This window comes from Balaenoptera ricei, chromosome 5 (assembly GCF_028023285.1).
Source record: "Balaenoptera ricei isolate mBalRic1 chromosome 5, mBalRic1.hap2, whole genome shotgun sequence".
In the NCBI taxonomy this organism is placed as follows: domain Eukaryota; kingdom Metazoa; phylum Chordata; class Mammalia; order Artiodactyla; family Balaenopteridae; genus Balaenoptera; species Balaenoptera ricei.
The window spans coordinates 95,575,270-95,602,334 of NC_082643.1; the positions used below are offsets into that span (position 1 = coordinate 95,575,270).

The following is a 27,065-nucleotide window of genomic DNA, read 5'->3' on the forward strand; positions in this document are numbered from 1 at the left end:
ATAAGGCAAGATTTATTATAATTTGAATATTCTCTTAAATTATTCAATTAAATGGAAATGCCTCATACATACTTGTAAACAAAACTGGCACAATGTAACATGTCTTTGTTCAGAAATCGATCAGGAGGCAGCCAAGGCTTTATTAGTCAGTGTTAAATATATTAAATATATATACAAAGTTTATCAAGGAAAATCATATAAACATTGATTATCATTTTGGTGAGGCATCATTTGGTAATGATATGGTATCAGTACTTGAATTCATACTTGGAGAGTTCAAACACACAGATGTAAATCCTATGTAAAAGTGCTGCCAGTGACTTTTATAAACACTATTATTTAGTTGATATTTTAATACTATCTTGTTATTCTCAGATCTCACTGTCTAAAATGCCAGAAAAAAGAAACTGGTTTAAGTAGCAGGTGGAGAAAATTGGGTAACAAAATAAAATATAAAGCGTTTTAATCCAGTTTGGAAATTAATAGAGGTAAGCAAAAAAGTTATGGGAAGTTCTCCCTGGAGATGTTTAACAGCAAGATAAATATCCAGCTGTCTAGAACAGTTTTACTGTGGCTTGCCTGGAGGAAGAGGAATAAGATCTGCTAATTTGCAAAATTTCCACAGCATCAATTTCATATTGTCAGGATGCTGCCTTGAGCATATTTAGCCAATCCACAAGATTAAAGCAAGTGCTTCCAGTGAAAATCTTCTGATAACTGGAATTTGTTCTGAATAAGGCCTGAATACGTGGTAAATCCAATAAACTCGGTACAGTGCATTAGACTAGTCTTTTAGACAGCGCTATACAGAATATCGGCTTGATGCAACTAAAGCACGTATTCCTTCTGTGCAGCCTTACTTCTTCTCTTTTACTCCCTGAATGACTCGAAACACTAGCCATGATGGCACCATGCAGGGTTGTCCAAACTGTAAACGTACACACTGGAATAATAAATAAGACAAAGCACTATGCCTCTCCTTCCCACAATGAATGTTAATAATATTAATAATGTCAATATTTATGGACTTTTATCGAGTCATTACTTGATGACATACAGTTACCATTTTAACAATAATACAAATTAAAATTTACTCTCAGTTCTAACATATTTTACCAAATATCCTTCTTAATTTTTAATGATAAAACTAGACTTCACACAAAGTCCCATGAAATTGATCATTTGGATGCCACTCTACTTGGCTTCCTCCATATGCAGATTGCTATGCTTCTTACCACTGCTGCTATTCCGAATTAGTATTGGTTCGCCTTGAAAAAAAGGTAATATTTCTTACATCATACACACACACACACACACACACACACACACACAATACACACACACACATTCCACTGCACTTTAATTTTTATCCTCCAAACCAATCGAAACCCAGAAATCAGGCCTTGCATAGGTCTTAATACATTTTTACTTTCTCAGTCTGCTTTTACCGGCCACTACTCACCAGTATACAGTATGAACCAACCTCCTTGAAGACTCCTTTATATTTTCTTTCAGTAACTCTTTTCTAAAGTATTCCCTGATAACTTCAAGCAATATCAATACTTTTATCTCTTTCTTTCCTCAGTACCTGTTGCATTTAATTTGTTTATAAATCAGGGTCTTGTGTATATTCATTTAGTACTTTCTGATAGATTTATTTTCCCATTTTTGCAGCTCTAATGTCTAATTGACCCATGATAGACATGGGTCTATCTGATCGATTACTAATATTGCAAATTAGTTTATGTTCTCCTTTCCTCTCTCCTTAGTATAAGTTTTTCAGTGCTAACTTCTAGCAGTTGATTAGTGAATACTTGCTGAATGAATACTGTACTATATTTTGTAGCATATTACTGTTCTAAGGTTTTTCACATATGGTTTTTCTCTAGTAACCACAGCAAATGTAAGAAATTATTATACTGATTTCATAAAAGTAAAAATTAAGGCTCAATGAAGTTTACTGATTTGTCATGTTTACAAAACCAAAAAATAGCAAGAGATTCTGAGACAGTCCTAAACTCATCTCACAGTATACATAATAACTGCCTTTAAAATGGTAGAGAGAGGGGATGATGCTTTTCTTTTTATCTCTAAACTTTTAAAATCACATTTTTAAAGAATAAATGAAGAGGAATTAAGGAAGAATCCCACCATGACTGGTATCTCACTCCCAAATGCATCCTTAAATATGGGAGAAGGATTACTTAATAGACTTGGATTCCCTAAATATCTTTGCTAAGGTTAAAAGCCACCTGTTTTAAGGCTTTAGAGAAAATACTATTGTAAGCTTGAAAGTGGCATTCTCAAAGGGTGGTCAACTTTGGCCATTACTGTCCTTTTACAGAGACATATAGGCAACTCGAGTAGGTGCTACATAGGGATCTTTACGTTGTTCTGACCAGACATAATATACAGAGGCAGTTTTGAATGCCCTACATCTCTGAATCTATCTGAAGACTTCCCTAAGTCTTCATTAGAGATTAAAAACAAAGCAAATCAAATCTCTTTAACATGTAAACGCTCATAAAAACCTAGGGCCAGGATTTTGACGGCTCTACACATTTATACCTAGAAGTCTATATTTTTCTGTCTTTACCTATACACTTAGAAAGTACAAATTAAAAAAAAAAAAATTTTACATTGAGGAGAGGATGTAGAGGCCATAACTTGTAGCTTTATAAACAGTCTTCTTTGACGAAGGAAAACATCTGTCTCACTTTCGCTACTGGAGAAATATTGTTGGATCTCACCATGGAGAATTCGGAATATAAGTTAATTCTTCAAGTGCCTGCCCTGTTTATTACTAGCTAAGAAATACTGAATTCCTGATAGTTAATCTCAGCACACAGGGGCCTTTTCCCCCCACATTCCAAACTAATGTAAAAGCTACAGAAAATGTTTTACGTTTTAGATTCACGGTGAGTCGAAAACCATCATTTTAAAAGGCTAACAAGGTATTTTTAAATTTATTAAGATATATATCGATGATATTAGGATTGCCACTGTGATCTTAAATCTGGTATGAAAATAGCTATCCACACTTACAAAAAACACATCTACACAAGACACTAGATTAAAGATTTATCAAGGGATAATACAGAAACATAGTTTTCTTTTTCCTTTCTTTTTTTTTTTTTTGCTTTTTAAAGAAGGCTATACATATATTCTTTCATAAAGATATAGGAGGGAAAAGATGCAAGAAAAGTATTCACACAAAGGGAAAGACAATTTTCTCATTCTCACACTGTTGGCACTTAATGAAAATGGTGATCTAAAAGCTATTTTAAAAAGCTGTAGCTCTAGGCCACAGGTATCTCTAACAAGAAAATATCATCTACTCTTTCCAGAAAAAAAATATTCTGCATTTCCAATAAACATCGATAACAAGTGAAAAAGGAGCTATTGAAATTAGCTCACAGTAAGGGGAAGAAAGTACATTGTAAATACCTTTCAATCAAATAATTTCTTTAGATTTCACAAGATTAATCACAAGGTCTGAAGAATGAATTTGATAACAACTTCAGTTTCAAGACATCTTCTAAACGAGAATCTCTTCAGATAGCTTGTGAAAACAATTTAAAACTTATTGTTACAAGCTCTCCTAAGGAAGCATAAAGATGTATATAGGTTTTCACCATTTTTTTCCTGACACTTTATTTAATATAAATTAAACTTGGAAAATGGATAATTAAAAAAAAAGTATCAATTAGAAAAAATACTTACAGATTTTTAATATCAACTGCCCCACGGAAAGCTTTCCTTGGAATTGCCTGAATTTGGTTTTCACTGAGGTCACTAAAAATAACAAAAAAAGAAAAAAGATCAAGTTATAAATGTTATTTAAGAATTATTTTAATCAATGTGTTTGAAAAGTGATAGGACACTTCCAAAAAAAAAAAAGAAAGCTAAAAAAATACTAAAGGATCATAATTAAATCCATAGCATTAGATGCAATTTCTAACACAAATATTTTATATATCTAATATAAATTAAAAAGTTGGACTAAATGGTTTCTTGAAGTAATCTTTCAGATCTTTAATTTCATAATAAATTATTAAATATGGTTCTCTTAAATCTAAGAGTTGATTCACTTCTGTGTAATAAAATATTTTTTAAAACAAGTAGTAAATTGTTCATAACTCAATTTCAAGGGGTTCTAAAGTTTTAGTACTTGATATTTCTCCAATATCACTAACATAACTTAAGAAGTATATAGGAAAGCAGTCCCTTTTAACATCCTAGAGGAGACTGAGCAAAAACTGATAAAACCTGGGCAGTATGATTAAGTTTTCATAGCACTTTAAGTAATCTTGAAAATGGAACACGGCAGTACCGGCCCAACAATAAAACCCACAGTTCTTGCATGAAATATTAGCAGCAGGTTGATTTAGAACCTTCTTTAAATAATTCTATTATAACCATAAACACAGACTGTCTATATTTGCATTTTAATTTAATCGAGAAATACATTTTAATCAAGGGAAAAAAAGCACTCTTTGAGTTGAAATGAGAGTTTGTAAAAATCACTCATGTCATGAAATGGATCATTATTTTTCCTTCAGAGTTCAGATGCAATTCTATAAGCTCACATAGTATTATTAGCATTAACAAGTAGGATATAAATACACATGCAAGAAATGTCACTGAAAAGAGGAAATTTAAAATAACACTACCACATAGCAGAAAGCTGAAATATCAAATAAAGTATTAAAGTAACAATGAAGGTACTAAAATTATCTTTAAATTCAAGATAACTGACGCTCGTGAAGAAAGACGAAGCTACTGACCACGGGTACATGCCTGCCAAAATGGAGTCATTTTCCAATTTTGTGGAGGCATTTTGGACGAATTCACCAGCATTCTCTCCCCCAATGCTTCTTATGACCAGAGCTGGTTGCTCACACACTTGTCGCCACACAATAGAGATAACTGGCAGATACAGAGATTTACTGTGTGGTTTTGACCTCATTAGCACCAAGTTTTAAACAAGTGAGATTTGCATTTATATCTCAATATCTGCAATGTTCAAATAAAAAAAAGTTTGCTAAGCAATTTGTAGAGAAATAATGTTAGTCTAAAGAGTAAAGGTCTTTAGCAAAAAAGCAAAGAAAAACACATACATAGTTTATTCCAAACAGTAAGTTTGTAATATGTGCTTATGTAGGAGTTAAGGCAGCCATTCATGTCCTAAGTGAACTGTTATCAATAGCTTCAGTATATCCCTAAGAGTAATAAAACTTCATTTCCTTAAAAATTGCTTACTTCTCCAGCTTGTCGTTGGTTCAGACTAACTTCCCTCCTTTGTTTAATTACATCGAGTTAGAATGTTTAATAGCATATATTTAAAAGCCTAATGTCAGAAACAGTGCTCAAAGGAGGCTACTGAGCTAGGAGAAGGTAAAGAGAGATACTGGAGAAAGAAAATTCAGAAAGTAATAAGAAATGAGAAGGGAAAAGACTGAATTCAAGCAAATTTAATTCTAGAGCACTTCGTGAGAACAGATAGTGTTTTTTATTGTTGTGCCCCGGTCAGTTCAATGTTTTCTCACCACTGATTTTTATTTCCCACTTCTCCTAGAACAGAGACTGCTTTAGAGACTGTGTAGGTGAATAAAAATGGCAGAGATGTTGGCTTCAGACCTTGCCTGCTTCCCAGGCTCTGCAGTCTTCCCCTCCCACCAGCTGGGGCCATTTCATTCGCCACCTGCAGTCCCAGCTCTTCTCAGCCTCTAGGCACAGTTTTTCTAGGGTCATGGTCTCAAAGAGGGTGAGGGTGTGGTGGGAGGACAGTCAGGAGGATGACTTCAGGCGGCTCATAGAGATGGGGTCTCTGCTCTTGTGCTCCGCTTACTCTGGCAGCCAAATTCAGTTATGGATCTCAGGTCCCTTCAGTTAAGTGGGCAATAATATTCACCCATGACAGGAGGAAGAAACTTAACAAGTTTTCAGTACCTGCTATGTGCAATACTTAAATTTTTAGAGATAATATAATATCAAATTTATGTTTTGTAACCCACGTGGCCATCTTGTGAAGTAGATATTATTATTATCATTATTATTACTATTTGTTATTATTAAAGAAAGCAAGCTTCAACGATATCAGGTGCTAAACAATGACAGAAAGTGTTGAAGTGTCAAGAGATGTAGAGGAAATCCAGATAAGTATTGAGTCAAGATGTGGGGATTTCTAAAGATGACACTGAGGGCTACTTAATCCATCTCAATATGTCCTTCCTGTGGCCTAAAACTTAGGAGATTTTTTCTTAACTCATCCTAGCCTCTGACTTATGTCATTTGCATTTTTGTGTGAAATAAATAGCACAAGCAAGAGTACGGAGGTAGAAAAATAGAACTTCCATGGGAGTAGCTTTTGGTCTGGTTTGCTTAGAAGGTATAACATGCAGTGCAGTAATAAGAGATGAGGTTGGAAGGAAAAGTGAGGGGTGTGAGGAGTAGACATTTTGATACCGATTGAAGAGTGAGTTCTTATTTCAGCAGACAGTGGCAGGGAGGGAAGAGTGACGTATGGGAGCAGGACAGATGCTCTTCCTTAGATTAAAGCGGCAGTAGAATTTAGGAGAATACAAGGGGTCAAAGACTCAAATCTGGATAACCAGATACAAGATTTTTATGCTGGTTGGGGGAAAAGTAATAAGAATTATGAAGCAACATAATAACCATCAATACATTGCTTGTTCACCCTGGGCTTGTTAATGGATGGGCTCCCACCCTTTAGATAGAAAAGGTACAAGAGATTAAGAGTGGTATCAGGGATGCATGAAGAACCAAAACTTAGAAGTGAATTGTATGTGGATATGGATTAGGCAAAGAAGAGAGAGAAGATGGAAGTCATTTTGAACTTCGATAGAGGAACCATTAACAAAATTGGGAAGTCAAAATTTACAGTGTCTATTATGAGTTTGGTTGTGGAAATTTTTCAGTCTCGTTGGAGAGATGTGATCTATATCTCACAGTTTGATGATAACAAAGGTAGTACAGAATAAGTAAAGCATGAGTGGAGTCTTAGAAAAGTGATCCAGGAGATCAGAGAAGTAACAGTCATTGGAGGCTTGGTTGATTCAGGCCACTTTCAAAATAGAAAGGGAATTTTTGGAAATTTGATGAAAATTACTGAGCTCAATATTTCTCATCCTCCAGTGTTGGTACAGGTGGGTGGCAGAAATCCAAGGAGAGAGGAGGTATGCCAGAGGAATTAAGAGCATAGGCTGCAGACTGAGAAGTGAAGTAGGTATTATTATTATCATTATTATTACTGTTTGTTACTATTAAAGAAACCAAGCTTCAGCGATATCAGGTATTAGTGCTAAACATTTATTAACCATGTAACCTTGCGAAAATTGCTTACATTTTCTGTATGTCAGTTTCTTCATCTGTAAAATGAAACAATAACAGTGTCTATATCACAGGACTGTTGGTGGATTCAATGAAACACTCTTTAAAGTGCTCACAAAGTGACTGGCGCACAGTAACTACCACAGAGGCATTGGTTACATACATATTACAATTATGCTACTAGGAGAATTTGCTCTGCGCCCCTAAGTGTATCTGCTCTGTTCCTTGAAGACCATTGTAGGCAATGTGATACATTACTGATGGGAGTGCATTGTTCTGTGAACTATGTGTATGAGAAAAATGAGTCAGAACTACTGAGTTAGCAGGATAGTGCTGCCAAGGGAAGAGTCTGTAATTATATCACTAGGCAATAGAGTGTAAAAATGTGCTTCCAAGTAGGAAAATGGCTTGATTGGAGTTGATTTTTAGGAAGATTGATCTGGAAACAGAAATTCAGAGCAGGCAGGAACAATGGGCAGAGAGGGGCATTGGGCAGTAGTGTGGAGAAATGGGGGGTCTCCAGTGAACTAGGCAATTCTTTTTGGAGAGCATTAAATAATAAAGTTGAGAGTTGGAGTTAGGTCCAAATATAAGGTCTTTGATGCAAGTTAAGGGGCTTGTCATCTTGGGGAGAGTTTGGAACCACTCAACTTTTCTGAGGAAAGGAATAGCAAAATGCAAAAAGCGTTTGGGGAAAACAAGTGTGATAATTGGGGAGCTGGGATGGAAGACAAGGAGACTAAATTAGCTTTGTAAATTTTTGGACACAAATAAATGGAAAGATATTACATGCTCATGGACCAGAAGAACTAATATCGTTAAAATGTTCAAAGCGATCTACATATTCAGTGCAATCCTTATCAAAATTCCAATGGCATTTTTCACAGAAATCAACAAACAACCCTAAAATTTATTTGGTCCCACAAAAGAACCTGAAGAGCCAAAGCAATCTTAAGAAAGAAGAACAAAGCTGGTGGTATCACATTTCTTGATTTCAAGCTATGTTACAAAGTATAGTAATAAAAACAGCATGGTATTGGCAGAAAAACAGAGAGATCAATGGAACAGAGTTGAGAGCCCAGAAATAAATCCACACATATATGGAAAATTAATTTATGACAAAGGAGTGAAGAATATACAATGGAGAAAGGACAGTCTCTTCAGTAAATGGTTTTGGAAAAACTGGACTGCCACATGCAAAAGAATGAAACTGGACCACTGTATAACATCATACATAGACACTCAAAATGAAATAAAGACTTCGACATAAGACCTGAACCATAAAACTCCTAGAAGAATACATAGGCGGTAAGCACCTTGACATTGGTCTTAGCAATGACTGTTTTATATCTGACACCAAAAGCAAAGGCAACAAAAGCAAAATTAAACAAGTGGGACTACCTCAAACTAAAAGTTCCTGCATAGCAAAGAAAACCATCAAAAAATGAAAAGGCAACCTACAGAACCGAGAAAATATTTACAAAACATTTATCTGATAAGGGATTAATATCTATAACGTGCAAAGAACTCATGCAACTAAACATCAAAATTCAAACAACCCAATTAAATGGGCAGAGGATTTGAATAGATGTTTTCCAAAGAATACATATAGATGCATGAAAAGATTCTCAACATCACTAATCATTAGAAAAATGCAAATCAAAACCACAATGAGATATCACCTCACACCTGTCAGAATGGCCATCATCAAAAAGACAACACATAACAAGTGTTGGCAAGGATGTGGAGAAAAGGAATACTTTTGCACTGTTGATGGGAATGTAAAATGGTGCAACCACTATGGAAAACAGTATAGCAGGTCTTCAAAAGATTAAAAATGGAACTACCATATGATCCAGCAATCCTACTCCTGAGTATATATGCAGAGAAACAAAATCACTCTCTTGTAAGAATATCTGCACCCCAATGCAGCATTATTTACAATAGCCAAGACATAGAAACAACCTAAGTCCCCATCAGCAGATGAATGGATAAAGAAGATGTTTTATATATATATATATGCATGTGTGTATATATACATGCATATATATATATATATATGCATGTGTGTATATATACATGCATATATACACACACACACACACACACATATATATACACACACACACATACATGCACAGTGGAATATTATTCAGTCATGATAAAGAAGGAAATCCTGCTATTTGCCACAACATGGATAGACCCTGAGGGCACATGCTAAGTGCAGTAAGTCAAGCACAGAAAGACAAATACTGCATGATCTCACTTACATGTGGAATCAAATAAAAGTGGAACTCATAGAAAGAGAGAACAGACTGGTGGTTGCTGGAGATGGAAGGTGGAGGATGGGAGAAATGGGTGAAGGTGGTCAAAAAGTACAAACTTCCAGTTGTAAGATTAATATGTTCTGGGGATGCAATGTACAGCAAGGTGAGTGTACTTAACAGTAATGCACTGTATATTTGAAGATGCTAAGAAGGTAAATCTTAATAGTTCTTATCACAAAAGAACTTCTAACTATGTGAGGTAATGAATGTTAACAAAGCTTATTGCAGTGATCATTTTGTAGTATAGCAAATATAATGTTATATGTCAATAAACCTGGAAAAAGACAAAAAAAAAAGTTTACTGCAAATGCTCAGGCATAATTTGGAATTTTCCATATGAATTAAAATATTGAACATCTTAAATCTGAAAGCCTGGTTTATTCATTTTCTGAAATGACAAGGAAGTGAGAAGAGCTGGAAAGACTGTCCCATTCTGAAGCTAATCTTGATAAGGAGGATATGAACGAGGGTGAATATAAGTGGTTTCAAACAGGAAAGGCTCTACGTTCTTGGTATTTGCACAATTGGAAAGATATAGGCCTACCAGAGCTAGGCCTGAGAAGTGGCCCTAGTGGTCATCACCCTGGAGTTTCCCATTTTAGATCCTTCTCCTTCTACTACATACAACCCACTCACAAAACCACTTCAGCAGTGTCTTCAACCAAGCCTCTTCCTCCCATTCTCTATTGCCATGGTCCCTGTTAGAATATCATCACCATTTCATACATGACTGAGATTCCAAACTGATATCTTTGCCTTAACTTATGATCCCTTCCAAGGCATCCGCCACATTGGCAACACAGTTATATTTCCAAAATTGACATCATGTCAAATAACCGCCTCCTGAATTCTTCTCCATCTTAGTTAAGAGGACACCATTCTTACAGTCGTTCAGACCAAAAACTCTGGAGTCCTCATTGACATCTCATATTCTTCCACACCCAACATCCAACCCACCAGCAAATTTCCATGACTCTTCAAAATATATTCAGAATTTGATTTACCTACACCTCTGCTCCTCTGACAAAGCCACCATCCCCGCTTCTGTGGATTGTCTTAATAACTTCCCAACTATCTCTCTGCTCCTCCCTTTGCCTTCCTATAATCATATCTTGCCACATCTCTGATCAAAATTCTTCATTGGACTTATAAATACTACCAAATGTAAAATAGCTAGCTAGTGGGAAGCAGCCGCATAGCACAGGGAGATCAGCTCGGTGCTTTGTGATGATCTAGAGGGGTGTGATAGGGAGGGTAGGAGGGAGATGCAAGAGGGAGTAGATATGGGGATATATGTATATGTATAGCTGATACACTTTGTTATAAAGCAGAAACTAACACACCATTGTAAAGCAATTATACTCCAATAAAGATGTAAAAAAAAAAATTCTTCGCTGATGTCCCATATCATAAGGAGGGAAAAGCTCAAAGCATTACAAGGTCTACAAGGCCCCCAAATCAACTGATTGACACCTTTGACCTCATCTCTTTCTCCTCCCCACCTCGCCTACTCTTCTCCAGTCACACTGGTTTTCTTGGCATTTCTTGAAACCTTCAGATTGTGTCTCACTTGTGGGCCTTCTTTGATACTTTCTGTGCCTTCTATTTCATTCATTAATTCTATTCTCTTAATTCACCTTTTATAAAATCATTCTTCCAAATCTTCAGATTATCCACATTTTATTTTGTCTTTAAGCACCTAGTTCCTATCGCCATGAAATGCTGGGTTAAATATTGTTCAAGACACAGAGCAAACAGTAACTCTTTCAGCATAGTTCTTCTCCAATTCCCCAGCTGAGCCATGTGCTAAGATCTCTGTAACCTATTAGCTATGTTATGCTGTGCAAGTCACCTACCCTCTTTCTCCATTTGTTCATCTGTAAAATAGCTAAGATAAATGGCTCTTAGGGCCATTTTGCCTGGTCCAAACAACAATATTACTAGTAATGTAAATTAATATTCAAATAACTAAATATCAATAAAATTATTACATAATTACAAATTAATTATAAAACATTATTATTGATTATTGGGGAGTCAGTTGTGCTGACTTCTGTGCTCTTAAGGTGACCTGCACACATATTTACTGTAACACTCCAAAACTTCTAGTTGAATTCTTTTCTTAGATAACTGTCTCTCCTGTTAGACAATATGATAAATGAAGTTAGAGATTTTAGTTTATCTTGTTTGTATAGAATTCCTGGCATATGAAAGGCCTTTAATAAGCAAAGGTTTATGGAAAGAAGGTAGGGAAAGAAAAATAAATTCTGAGGAAAAATCTTACAAAACATGACAACATGCTGGATGAGTGTGAATAAGGAAGAGAGGCGATAAGTATAAGCCTGTGGTTGGAGCCCTGATAAGCAGCAAAATCTAGTATGATAGACACAACGAGGCAACACAGGAGAGGTAAATGTCACTGTTTCACAAAACCTTGGAGATATTAAACTAGAGCTCAATAAAGAGATCAGAGGGAGAAATACAGACTAATGAGCCTTTGTACCATAGTGAGAATTGAACTATGCACGGTACATGTAAATCTCCTTTCAGATGATATGCGTTGATGAATTTCACATTTGCAGGTTAGCGTCCCCAAGAACCCAGATTTAGTGTACTCACGATTTCAGTCTCTGGAGGTGGGAAAGTCAGCTGTGTTCTTTTCTCTCTCTCACTTCTATTCTCTCATTCATGCATTCAAAAGCATTTATTAACTGCATAAAATCTGATGTAATCATTGCTCTGTGATAATTCTGTTTCTTTTATGATACATTTTTAACCAACAACTTGACCGCTGATTCTTCATAAATAGGGCTGTCTCTTCTACACATATCCTTTCTCCTCCACATCTTAAATATAATCTTATGCAGAGTGGTTTTTTCTTTTTAAATCATTCTTTGTCAGATGTATGAATGGTCTCTTTTTTAGGGACGGTCAGCGCTGTTCCTCCACTGAAAACTGTTTTGTCACTCAGGACCTGCAGCAACTTCTCATACTCAGCAATCAAAGCTTTATTGAACATAGTAGTAATAATACACACCTATTTTTCTTCTAATCTCTAATATGTGTTGATAACAGTGCTTTCTTGCACTTAATAAAAAGTTTTAATCGAAGTTTTTTTACACAACTTACGACACTTGTAAGACCCCATAGATACTTAAATGTAAAAACGTGTTCATTTTAGAATTTATGAAATAAGATAATACTCAAAACGACCTTGTATTGGGCAATTAACTGTCAGGCGATACACTTTGATTTATTTAATTGTTTCTATAACCATATCAGACTGTACTCTTCTATTACCATTTGGAGGCAAGGAACTGGCATTTACAGAGGTTTCATAATTTAGCTGCAGTCATACAGCTAGTAAGCAGTGGAGCAGGGATTTGAACTTGGTTCTGTTGTTCTCCAAACCTCATATGCTTGACCACTGCTGCCCTGCCTCACACAGGAGGTGGCTTCTGTAGAGGTCTGGCTCTCTGGTATTGTAGTTCGATGACCCAGGAGCTGTGGTTTTAAAGTGCGGTTCTCGGACCAGCCATAAGAGTCCTCTGGGGAGGCCATTTAAAAAACAGACCTCTGAGTTCCATCAGAGATGCCAGGCAGAATCTCTCGGGGAGGTCCAGGATACCTGTGTTTTTAACAAGTCTGCTAGGGAACTGTTATTCCCATTGTCTTTGAACCCCACATTAGTAGCCCATTGGTACATCTCCAGTAAATGGTATCTTCTAGCTTTTGCTTGGTTTATAAGCCTGGCATTCATTTACATGCATCCAGTTGGAAGTTGTGAATGCCAACAGGAAATAAAAAATGGGAAGCACCATTAAAGCAAAAAAGAATATATACAGTTCTCTGACCAAAGAAGAAGGCTGGATAAGAGGCCTATTTTTTGCACTGTGGTGAAATATACATAGCATAATATTTAACACTTTATGTTTATAGTTCATTGGCATTAAGTACATTCACACATGTTGTGTAACCATCACCACCATCTATCTCCAGAATGTTCTGAGAGGCCATTTTAAAGGCTTTTTTGCATAATGTAAAATCTTACAACCAGGACACTAATCTTGAAATAATAAATGATTCACAGTGTAGATAATGTTTATCTTTTCTCTTTCTTCTCTTCAAAATAGTATCATAACATCACCTCACATTAACACTGATCTTTCCAAGTAATATTTAAGTCACCATTTGGTTACCTATAAGCACTTCAATTAAGTGCATTCAAGGAGGACATACCTAATTGGGTAGAGCCGTCAGGTAATGAGAGATTCTAAAAATAGTGCATGACAACAAATTTAAAAAATAACCTCCTTGTGTACATTTTATAAGGGCCACTGAGCTAATAATAACCCATGTTTTATGATAACCCATGTGAGGTTTTTTTTTTTGACACATCCAAACACAGAGATAATCACAACAGTCGGAAAACACCCCCAGATGCCTGCAATGGTATCCTGGAGGGTTGTGTACTGAGACAGGACAAGAATCAGGTTTTGGATAGCAATACTTGGTTCCGCTCCGTAAAACTATGTGACCATGTGACCTTGGTCAAGTTATTAATATTCATTGAATCATGCTCTATTTTCTTTAATTCTAGAAAAATATCAAGCATTGCTATGTCAGAGTTACTGCAGATTCAACGATCTGATGCATTCTATGCAAACATGTGAAGTGCCTTGCTCAGTCTTAGCACACAAAGGCACTCACACATGTTACCTTCCTGCACTTCAATTAGTTCAGTTCAGTTCACTTCAAGAGTTATGTATTGAGGAAGTGTGTGCTGAATACACTGCTACTTCTTAGAAATAAAATATGTAAGTAACATGGGTCTGCTCTCAAGAAGCTCAGATTCCGAAAGAGAAAGCAAGCAGGTAAGGTGATCATTATACTGCTGAACTGATAAAAATACCAGTTTCCTGAAGGAGGAAATACTTAATTTTGTCGTTGATTGGAAATACTTCATTTTGTCATTTTTATCATTGATTGGAGTGTTGGGGATGGTAGATGATAGTAAACAAACAAACAAAACAACAAAATAAAATAAACTTTGCCATGGAGTTTCTTTTCTAATTTTTTTATTGTGATATAACTGACATATAACATTATATTAGATTTAGGTATATGACATAGTGATTCAATATGTGTGTATATTGTGAAATGATGGAGTTTCTTAAGTTTACATATGGACTCATGGAATATACAGTTAACCCTTGAACAACATGGGTTTGAACGGCACGGGTCCACTTATATTCAGAATTTTTTCAGTAAATATACAGTCAGCCCTCCATATCCATGGAGGTGGAACCTGTGGGTACAGAGGGCTGACTGTAACACACTCACAATGTAATATGCATGCATGTGTTCCTGTCAAGCCTTTGTATATCCATTTCCCTCTGCCTGGAATATTCACATGTAGTCCTTCACTTGGTTAATCCTCCCACTCATCCTTTGGAGCAGAGTTTAAAGAGTCTCTCTTCTAAAAATTGTCTCAGAAATATCCTAATACTGGAGTAGGCTCTCTTCCTCATGCTCCTGTAACACATCATACTTAACTGATATACTGGATTATAATTGCTAGTTTACTTGTTGACACATCCCACGAGAGCCAAAAGTTCCCGAGGACAGGTACTGAATAATTCATCATTGTGTCCCCAATGCCTAATACAGTGCCTGGCTGTGGTCAATAAAGTGTAAATAAAAACGTCCAGAACGGATTAGCAAATTAGTAGTATACTTATTGACATTTAGGTTCTCAAGCAGATTACTGATTTAATAGGTACTCGACGTCTTTCTTAGGATATATTACATGAAAATGTCATCATCTACTCTGATATATTAAGATCATGCAACAGTCTCAGTTTCAGTTGATGGAAATAAAAACTCTTTAATTTTCTCAATATTAGGCTCAGGGATATGTGTGACTTTCATAATTTAGTCAATAAAACATGGATGCCAACCAAGAAATAACAGTTTCCTGAATATAACTCCATGTATTTGTGTCAGGAATTGCACTATTCATGTATCGAGACATATCAAAGATGTGATGCTATTTTTTCACCAAAAAATTGCAATATAGCCAGGAGGACCAGGCATATATATATATGAATAAAGAGCAAACACACACTCATGGTAACATGCATGAGAAAATTAAATAGTGAGAGATAACAGAATGATGTGACATATAAATCAAGAGATGCTTTTGCAAGGGGAAGGCATTTGGGTCTTAGGAAAAGCAATGGGGATAGTTTGTTAAGAAGAAATGGGAAGTTGTTTCTAAAGAGACCAGTATGGGAAGACCAGAGACATACAGGTATATTAAGGGTGACATATTTGGGGAGTGAATGGTAAGAAGACAGAATTTTGCTGCATTTAACAATTAATTAGAAGGAAAGAGAGTTTGTATTGGGATTCCAGAACATTCAAATAAGATGACTACGGAATTTTCAGTTAATCTTATTAGCAGTAAGAAACAAGATGAGCAAGTAATAAAATAAGACAAAATAAAGGTTTCAGAAATCTTTGTGCAAGAATGACTGGAGAACAACACTTCACTACTTCAGAACAGAAAGTTTTGTTGTTTTCTCTTCCTCAATTGTTCTTAAAGGTACACTTGTCAATGAAGAGTCTTCGTCAATATGTATACTCAATTCTGACTTTATAAAAACTCCTGGTCTATAAAGATAGCCAACCATCAGGCTTTCCTTCCAGAATTTACAGATTTCAACTAAAAAGTGATTCTTGATAATTATGAAAACATTTTCAGTGGAAGACAAGCTTCAGTTGAAAAAAACTCTAAATCAATGATTAATAAATAAAATTGGCAAACATCAAATCTCAACAAATTATGACCCCCACCAACAGAAAACTTTTGCAAATAGACTTTAAGAGCTTTACTGAGATAAAATTTACATACCTACTAGTCTATTAGTTTATATTACACAATTCAGTGGTTTTTAGATTATTTAGAGTTGTGTAACAATCATCGCAATCTAAATTTAGAACATTTTCATTACTCCCAAAAGAAACTTTGGGCTTATGAACAGTCACTTCCCCTTCCCTCCCCCATGTTGTAGTGTGTATCCACAGTTCATTTTTTATTGTCAAATAATATTCCATTGTATGGATATAGCACACTTGTTTATCTACTCTTCAGTTGATACATGCAATAGGCTTTGTAAGGCAATTTAAAAATCAATAACTACTTGTGCTGGGGAAAAGTCTATTTAATATGCTCTTTGAGTCCTTTGTGATAGTTTTGTACTGGTTTAATATTCTTTTTAATATAACAGAAGCCCAATTATTGAGCCATGGCCATCAAGGAGTGGTCACTACTTTAGACCAGCTTGAACCCATTTTACATACCATCCTCTCTTAGAAGGTTTGTTTGTTTCTGTTCAACTCTGTACACTGAGTTATAGTCTTCTTCCCCTAATTTTACCTCCATATACCCACAACAGCTCTACAATATATGATATATTCTTTTGATCATGCTCACAGAATTTGTATAGGCTATAAAAACAGCTCTTGATGTGTTTTGTTTCGAACTTGGGATAAAACTGTATTCAAAAATGGGAATAGATGTATTTTCCTATCCCTGCTTTTTATCCACATATGCATATCCATACTGATATTGATCTGAATATTAAAGTATATATATACGTGTTTTTTCTAAATGTATGTACATGTGTGACAGACAAAGACAGAGACACAAGAAAGAGAAAGAGAAATACTGGAGAAAAAAGAAAGATACAGAGAGAGAAAAACTCACTGTGAAAATATGGGTATATGGAGAGATATATATTAGTTACGTAGATATCTTAATTATTAATATATCTCACTACCTGTAATTTAGGTAGAAAAAATGTAAAATATTATGACATAAGAAAGTTTTTCTTTCCAGAGTTAAACAGATCTCAATCATTTTCAATTTTTTTGACAGTTTTTTTTTTAATTTTGTTTTTTTTTTCATTTATTTTTGGCTGCGTTGGGTCTTCGTTACTGCCTGCAGGCTTTCTCTAGTTGCAGCGAGCAGGGGCTACTCTTCGTTGCAGTGCGCGGGCTTCTCATTGCGGTGCCTTCTCTTGTTGTGGAGCACGGGCTCTAGGCACGCGGGCTTCAGTAGTTGTACACAGGCTCAGTAGTTGTGGCTCACGGGCTCTAGAGCGCAGCCTCAGTAGTTGTGGTGCACGGGCTTAGCTGCTCCGTGACATGTGGGATCTTTCCAGACCAGGCCTCAAACCCATGTCCCCTACATTGGCAGGCGGATTCTTAACCTCTGTGCCACCAGGGATGTCCCTCATTTTCGATTTAAAACAATCCTATATTATAACTCCTGATGATAATTTTAGAAACCTCACTTGAAGCATTCTCTGGAATATTCTCCAGAAAATTTATTTTCAATAGGAGGTAGAATGAAAATAACTGGCAAATACATTTATCCTAAGCACTCTTTATAGATCCTCATTTAATCCTTCTATTCCTAAAAAATAAAGGCAACTTTCAAGAATATGTTCATTTTAATCAGCATATCTCTTACTTGTTCTAAAGATTTTTAAAAGGTAGAATGTAATCTAATTGTGCTGAAATACTGCATCAGCTATTAACAAAAGAGCCAATACTGCAATGCTGCTATTTTATTGCTCACGACGTATGGTTTCCAGTTGGGTATCCCATTAACCTCAGAGTGCAATGATATCATTTTAATTATATAAATTGAAACAGCAGTGTATAATACTTATATCATGTAAAAATGGATCCACTTTATGTGAAAGTGTCTAAACTATCTTTCACTATGAAGCCATAAATTTGCTTTAGATGGCAAACTTGCTGGTAAATTTAATTACCGGTAATTTTATTTTCCTCCACAGTTTAACCTCTCTTAGAGTCTGACCGGGAATATCATAAATCTGTATTTCCATGGACTACTTTGGAAACTACTGAGTCATGATAAATTAGTATTTGCTCAGATTTTAACTTAGAAAAGCAAATAAATGTAAATGTAGGTAGAAAATAAGTATGCCAACCTGTAAAAGTCATCACAGCCTAAATTCCTAATTTGTTAAAAAGTACGGTTTATTTAGTGAAACTTTAAAATTATAATATATAATCAAGGAATACATTGCACAGAAGATGACTATTTTTATGCATCTGAAGATCTAAATAGCTGTGAGTGGATAAGATAAAAAATGAGTTTCACGTAAGAGAGAGATGTTTGCATTAGTTCAAGAGAAAGACTATATGTAGTAGAGTCTCGTATTACATACTCATAGAATTATCTGGTATCATTTGAGTATTTCAGGGGTCACATCCCAAGGAACTCATGCAAGTTTGGGGAGAGGATGGGGGGTGCAAGAGAAGTGTTCCCCGTCAATGTCTCTCTCCTTCCTCAGAATTCCCCACAGGGTAGCTATCCTAATGGGAGAAGAAAGGAAGCTTGGTTGTGATGGGCCAAAGTTAGTACATTTCAATCTTAATTAAATGTGACACACACCAGGTGAGAACAATCCTGTCTTCCTGTGAACAGAGAGAAGAGTACAGCACGTGTTCAAGGGCCACATCACTGAAACCAGAGGGTCTGGACCCACATCTGGGCTCTGCCACTTACCGGCTTTGTTACATGGGCAAGCCATTCCACCTCTCTAAACCTTCACCCCCTCATCTGTAAAATGGGGATAATAAAACCACCTACTTCATAAGGTTATTGTTTGGAAGAGCTGGGCTAAAGCTTGTGCAATGCCCAGCGGGGTGCTCGGCACACAGCGAGCACCGGATAATGGTAGATCTGCCACAGCTGCATACAAGTTTCTGTCTGTTCCCTCCCCTTCGGGGTGAACTTGAGGGCTTGGTCTCCACCCTAATCATCTAAAAGTTTCATCTTGGATGTGCCGGGTGTGCCCTTCATTAGCTCTATGACCTTGTGCCAGTTTTTTTTTAACTTCTCCAAGCTTTCATTTCCTAATCTTTAAATTAAGACTAACATTTAGAACACATTTCATAGGGTTGTTGGGAAGATTATATGAAATATTTAACACAGGACCTCACAAGTATTAACAATATTCAGTAAACGTTACATATCATCATTTTAACATGGAAATATATACCAATAAACAGGATTTTGGAAGACGTCCTGTAATTTAGGTAGAATTTTAGCTTACCAATTTTATCTATAAAAGTACAATTTAGCAGAAGACAGAAAAGCCTTTTTCACAGTTAAACATAGTATAGTATCTGTGAATTATATTGCTGTCATTATCAATAAATACTTAAAACAATCCCAGTAAGCTCTTAGCTATTCTAAGATACATTTTAAATTCAGGGAATTTAAATTCATCATATACAGTTGCTGGATTACAAAGAAGGATAAGAGTATGCGGGTATGTTGTAATGTTCTGAATGTAACAAAGCCATTTAATAATTTTTGAAAGGCAATCTTAAACTAATGTTTCCACTCAGTGCGCAATCCACTCTTGATTTATGCAGCTAGCAGACATTTTAAGGAGATCCAAAGCCCACATTTTCTGATACCATGATTTCTGAACTATACCTAAAAAAGAACTAACTACAGATATAAAATCTGAAAAGCAACTTCTGGTTCTGAATTCAGTGGGCTGCCCTGGGTGGGGCCTCCTAGGTGGAGGAAGTGGGGGTGAGTATCTCCATCACCCCTGGTCACCTGCTCTGCCAGGAGAAAGGCTTCAACTCAGAAGCAGCAGGCAGGTGCTTCTCATTGTAAGCCGTCTGCTTTCCCAAGCGTACCATGTTGATGGGGCAGAAAGGAAACTGCCATAGTGCAGAGAATTAACCAAGATTTGGAAAATCAAAGAAACAACTCAGAGCTGTGTTGAAGTAAGAAAGAGAGAGAAAAGAAGAAAGGGGCAGAGAGAGAGAAGGGGTGACGGGGGGCGGGGGGGGGGCGGCGCAAAATAAGAGAGGATGAGATTAAGAGGAAAAAATGATGAATGGTGTTAAGGCGAAACAAATAGCAAGACAACAGCAACTAGTGCAAAAGAAAAATCAGGGCTGAATAGTTTAAACTGCACAGTTCATTCTTTTTATACGCTTCGTAGGAATGCATTTCTACTCAGTCATCATTCTACTGTTTTAAACATACCACACATTTAATATCCACAAACCTAAGAAGCCGGTATTGTTATCACCCACATACAGACGAGGAAACGGAGCCTGAGAAATTATAGGAACTTACCCTCAGCATTTAACAGGTATTGGGGGAATTTAGAAGTGAATAGAAAGTTCCTGCCATCAGGAAGCTAAACCTAAAAAGACCCAGGCTGGATTTGTACTAGGTTTGGAAATTGTCAGGAGAAAGTACAAAGGCATTGGTCCACATATATCCACTTTGTAACGTTGTTTCTTTATCTTGTGATGCAAGGTTTTGCAATTAGAACATCTCAACAATTCTACTTTGACCATGTCAGATTATATCTTTACAAGGAGATAAAATTAGATAAAATTTACTTTAAAATGTCTAATGCAACTCAAATATTTTGTTTTGTCGTTGCCAGCTGTCAATGGGTATTGTAACCCATGGTACTTTACTGACTTTCTTTTAATAACAAATGTCACAGCATTTCACAGACTAAGTTGATGGAGAACTTACTCTATAGCTCTACCGACCGTTCCATTTGCTTAAAACTCTATTTAAACGCCAGAATCAATCCAGCCACAATTGTGCTGTATAAGTCAATCTATCGGCCACAGAATCAATTCTGCCCAACAACTGTTCCAAAAGGGCACTTAAATCAATTTGCCACAAAAGTACTGCATAAAATGGTATATGCACAAACTCTACTTAGTTATTATACATAGAAAATCAGCTGCAGCAGATTCAGGGCTCACATTTAAGTGCAGTTCTTAGCCTCAGTATATCTGTGTGAGGAATATTCACTGATAAAATAATTCCAACACACAAATATCATTTGTGCGTGTATTAGTAGGAAATTAACCTACCAAGTAGGAGTGGTTTTCTATTTACAAGATCTTAGAAATTTTATGTCTTAACAAAATTTGATATATGCTTTTCTAATTGTACTATTTCTTTTTGCTGTTGAGGGAACAAAGGGACCATTTGCAAAGGAAGCATTGTCTGCACTACCTAAGATTTTTTTTTTTTAACATCTTTATTGGAGTATAATTGCTTTACAATGGTGTGTTAGTTTCTGCTTTATAACAAAGTGAATCAGTTATACATATACATATGTCCCCATATCTCTTCCCTCTTGCATCTCCCTCCCTCCCACCCTCCCTATCCCACCCCTCTAGGTGGTCACAAAGCACCGGGCTGATCTCCCTGTGCTATGCGGCTGCTTCCCACTAGCTATCTATTTTACGCTTGGTAGTGTATATATGTCCATGCCACTCTCTCACTTTGTCACAGCCTACCTTTCCCCCTCCCTGTGTCCTCAAGTCCATTCTCTAGTAGATCTGCATCTTTATTCCCGTCCTGCCCCTGGGTTCTTCATGACCACTTTTTTTTTTTTTTTTTAGATTCCATATATATGTGTTAGCATACGGTATTTGTTTTTCTCTTTCTGACTTACTTCACACTTCACTCTGTATAACAGACTCTAGGTCCATCCACCTCACTACAAATAACTCAATTTCGTTTCTTTTTATGTCTGAGTAATATTCCACTGTATATATGTGCCCCATCTTTATCCATTCATCTGTTGATGGACACTTAGGTTGCTTCCATGTCCTGGCTATTGTAAATAGAGCTGAAATGAACATTGTACGTGACTCTTTTTGAATTATGGTTTTCTCAGGGTATATGCCCAGTAGTGGGATTGCTGGGTCGTATGGTAGTTCTATTTTTAGTTTTTTAAGGAACCTCCATACTGTTCTCCATAGTGGCTGTATCAATTTACATCCCCACCAACAGTGCAAGAGTGTTCCCTTTTCTCCACACCCTCTCCAGCATTTATTGTTTGTAGATCTTTTGATGATGGCCATTCTGACCGGTGTGAGATGATATCTCATTGTAGTTTTGATTTGCATAAGATTTTTTTAAATGGATTAATTCCAAACAAATCATAATCTTAACATTGAGGGTGAAATGTGAGGTTTTGTTTTATCCCACACAGAAAAAGTCATATTGGAAAGTGGGACTGAGTGACAGCTCCTGACAATGCACTGAACTTCAGGACTGTAAGGGAGGTGCAGGGCCTCCAGGACTGGTAAGTGAGCAGCAAAGCTGGGAATGTGACTTACGGCGCACCAGTGACCTATGTCCAGGCTAAGGCTGCTAGGTGACTTAGAATTGAAGAAAAAAAAACTTCTGTGGAGGTTTAAAAAATATGTGTATTTGTAAACACACCCACAAACTTGCATTATTTTAATACTCTTTTTTTGGAAGTATAGTTGATTTACACTATATTAGTTTCAGGTGTACAGCATAAGGATTCAGTATTATTACAGATTATAGTCCATTTAAAGTTATTACAAGATAATGGCTATAATTCCCTGTGCTATACAATATATCCTTGTTGCTAATTTATTTTACATATAGCAGTTTGCATCTCTTAATCCCATACCCCTAATTTTTTCCTCTCCCCTTTGGTAACCACTAGTTTGTTTTCTATGTCTGTGAGTCTGTTTCTGTTTTGCATATACACTCATCTGTATTATTTTTTAGACTCCACATATAAGTGATATTTTACAGTATTTTTTTCTCTGTCTGACTTACTTCACTAAGCATAATATTCTCTAGGTCCATCCACGTTGCTGTAAGTGGCAGAATTCCATTCTTTTTTACGGCTGAGTAATATTTTAACATTTTAATATTCTTATTCTTCTGTTTTGGCTGAATTTGAATATTTTACTTTTTTTGTAAGCATAGATTATTCTGACACAAATACTGGGGTCGCTCTTTTTCTTTTTCTTTGGTTACTCAAGTTACTTCACCCCAAATATGGATTCAGGTGCTGTAATTGACTCGGTCATAATTTGTGAAATACACAACATAACTTTCACTGTGGTATAGGAAGGAGTATAATTCCAAATGAAATATTAGATTTAGAATATGGCGTTTCCAAATATACTTAATGAGCAAGTATCTTAGTGGAATTCTTCATAGCATTTTGACTCAGCAGAGAAGGTTGCTAAAATTGGAACAGAGTAAAAAAAAAAATTCCTATTTGTAGTATTTGCATAATTAATAAAATCATCAAACCTAGCTGGATCAAAGTTTTCCTTCATCAGTAATATAGGTATATGTTTTTCTGTAGAGCAGATCTTTGAAAACAGGATATGGTCTCCTCTATCTGGAGTGATTTACATGTTCTCTGACAGTAAGTGAGGGGATGAGATGAAGTGACACTTCCAGATTCCTTCCATTGTAATAGTTATCATTTGTTCTTTCTAATTAATTAGAGTGATGCACCACACGAAATTCAGATAGGATAAAATGGAATAGAACTGTAAATATCTAAAATGTGGCTTAAAATATAAAATTCCAATATAAAATTAATTGGTGATGCTGTTTTTAATATCCCCTTGAATGAAATGTAGCCCAACACTATAGAGTATCCACATGGCTCAGTCAATTTGATGGGATTTTATATTCATTCTTGTAGCATCACTTAGAGAAGGAAAGTGATATTGCTTTCATTTTATGCATGGAGAGACTGAAGTGGCATGATTCTCTAGTGGTCTGCTAGAGTTAAAAGAAGTAGCATCAACATATGATGAAGATTCAGTTGCCCAACTCTATTTTGATCAAGTTCAGAATTTATCAAAAGTACTTTTCCTCAACCAAGGAAACTAAAGTTGATGACTCTGAAAAAAAGGTTACAGGTTCTCAGTTACTGACTATACTCTTGACAGGTTAGACATTTCAAATCATATTTTCAGGAATTCAGACACAAACACTGAGCTGTCAATCCTGAAATAAATCAGAGCAGTGGGTTCCAGATTGTATTTTAATTTTTTAGCATCAGTTATTAATTAAATAGCTTCAATAATTTTATTTTTAAATTTAAATGTTCTGTCGTACCTCTTTTGTTTTTCCTTATTAATATTTCTAGTTTTTAATTATCAGTTATGTTTAATTCCTTATAGTCTAGCTAATACTTGTATTACTGATGTCCTATTTTCTTCTTTTTATGCACATCAAAATAAAAAAAAATAGGTTTCCTCTCTGTAAACTAGAAAACAGTGCAACAGAATGAAATTTATACATTGTCTCTACTTTTCAAATAATCTGACTGAATGAAAATATTTAACAATTCCCCATGGACGAAATCTCCCCATAAGTAAAAAATAGTACGAATAAGTCAAAACCTAAGCTGTTTCCAAATGCTCCTACTTAGATTTCTTCCAGTTCCTGAGTATATAGACTATCACTATTTTCATAGTTACTAATAATAACAATTAAAAACAATTGAAGTAATTATCAAGGAAAGCAATGAATCTTTCACAATTCAAAACTGAAAGCCCTTCTAGGGTTGACTGGAATATTCTTTTCCTGTTCCTCTCAAAGAAAAAGTAATTCTTAAAAATCATACTCTGGGTTGCTTAAACAACAATGGCCATTGGATCATCTAAAAGTGCAGACTATTAAATACACAATCAGGATATTTAGTACTGTTAAACTAGTGCGTTACCAGCACATCGATATCAGTGAATATTTGTGAAAGGTTAGGAAATACACAGATTTCTTAAGTCTCTCGGAAAGACAATAGATGGCAAGTTAGGTAGATAGACATAGATTTACTCATGTTACTTTCTGGGCTCCAAATGTGACTGTCTGGGTATATAGGCTTGGTAAAATTCCAGCCTATCAAATTTCCATTTGCTTTTGACCAGTCATTTCTCTTTCTTCAAATTATTCTGAACATCTTTTCTTTGAGAAAGATCTGTGGATTCTTCTAATACTATTTCCCATTCTCTTCTTTTATCTAGTGAGTCAAGTGGCCAAAAAATGCAATGATTCTCACTTTATTGCTATTGTGAACTAGTTGCTTCTGAATTCACTCCCTGCTTTATTTATCGTGAGTACATGAGAGAGAGAGAGAGAGTGTGTGTGTGTGAGAGAGAGAGGTGTTTTTAGGTTTTACTCTTTTCTGAAGAACTGTTTCTTTCCAACTAGCCATGGCTTGGCAAACAAAGATGCTCATCCTTCCTCTGTATCCCCCCTCCCGCAGAAAGGGCACAGACTTGTTGGCTTTCATAGCAGTTTGCAACCCACTTCTTTCCATGAAACACAGGATATGGCATTCTCCCATATAGAATGTCTTACCAATTAGCTCCATCTTTTCTCCCCAAATCAAGAAAGGATGTTGGGATTCAAATGAGAGCCATGTTATAATATGGATAACCTTGAACAGACTTTAAAAATGGAATCATTTGAATTAAAGTTACTTCAGCTGCTTTAACTCATGTTACGCATGATACACCTCACAACTGGTCCCCACAGCACCCAGCGCAAACCTCTGGCTCTTTCTTGGACAGTTGCATTGGCCTGGCCCCTTCTCCCTTGCTCACCAGATGTGTAGATCTCTCACTGTAGGCTCTGGCTCCTCACAGAAAGTGCTGCCTTTCCATCTGACAAGTCAAACTGCCGGGTTTAAAAGTTGTCGCCAAGAAACCTAAGGGTTTTCATTAATACTCGTAGGAAGTCAGAATCTTACAGATAATGTGTGACTAACAGGAAAGGAGAATCAGTATTGTGTGTCCAAAGGATGGCCTTCTGAAGAATATCATTTCCTTCTGCAAAGCCACCTCCTTTAAACAAGCATTCATCAGGGCCACCTCTGTTTCTGTCCTGCTCCCAATTCCCATATATCATGGACTCCTAGGTTCTGCCTCGAAGTTTTCTCCTGCTTTTGTTCTAGGAAAAATATTAGCAACAAATCAGACCAAAAACTAAAAACGTATAAGATATTTTCATCTTTCTCATTTGACACAATAAAGAGAAACTGGGTGTATATTGGATTTTCTGAACATCACTTATTTGATGGAGTTACCTATTCACTCTCTGTACATACAGTTTTAATAATATGAATAGCTGGTCTTAAATTCAGGATTGTAATATTTTGCATCTAGAATTCAGTTAACTATTTGAATAGATAAACATGCCAAGGGGCCTTTTTGAGGCAGCGATTCATTTATATAATGCATATTTTCTTTTATATGGTCTTAATTTGAAATTGTAAAGTCCTTGCTTTTAAAAGCTGCCTGATTCATTTCTGACAGTAAGGAAAGAGATATTTGAACGGTTCATTTTGCATACTGACTTTTGGCTCTTCTTGGCTCCAGACTGGTTGGAAATCCTGGATACAATTTCAAACACTTTTTCGAGACTTCTCCCACTATTGCTGCTCCTTTCTTTCTTCTTCATTACCCATCTCTTAAGAAGTAGCACTT

The 27,065-nt window shown here is 36.0% G+C and overlaps 1 protein-coding gene across 3 annotated transcripts in view; it reads right to left on the reverse strand.

Annotated features, from left to right (window-relative positions):
- Nucleotides 1-27,065, reverse strand: part of SLIT2 (slit guidance ligand 2) — a 379,714-nt gene that overhangs the window by 138,365 nt on the left and 214,284 nt on the right. For 2 of the 3 annotated variants that reach the window (XM_059923271.1, XM_059923270.1), the window contains exon 5: nt 3,724-3,795. In XM_059923271.1, the coding sequence (XP_059779254.1) occupies nt 3,724-3,795 (72 nt within the window). Of the gene's footprint in view, nt 1-3,723; nt 3,796-27,065 lie in introns of those variants that run through there. The other variant, XM_059923272.1, reaches the window with a different exon arrangement.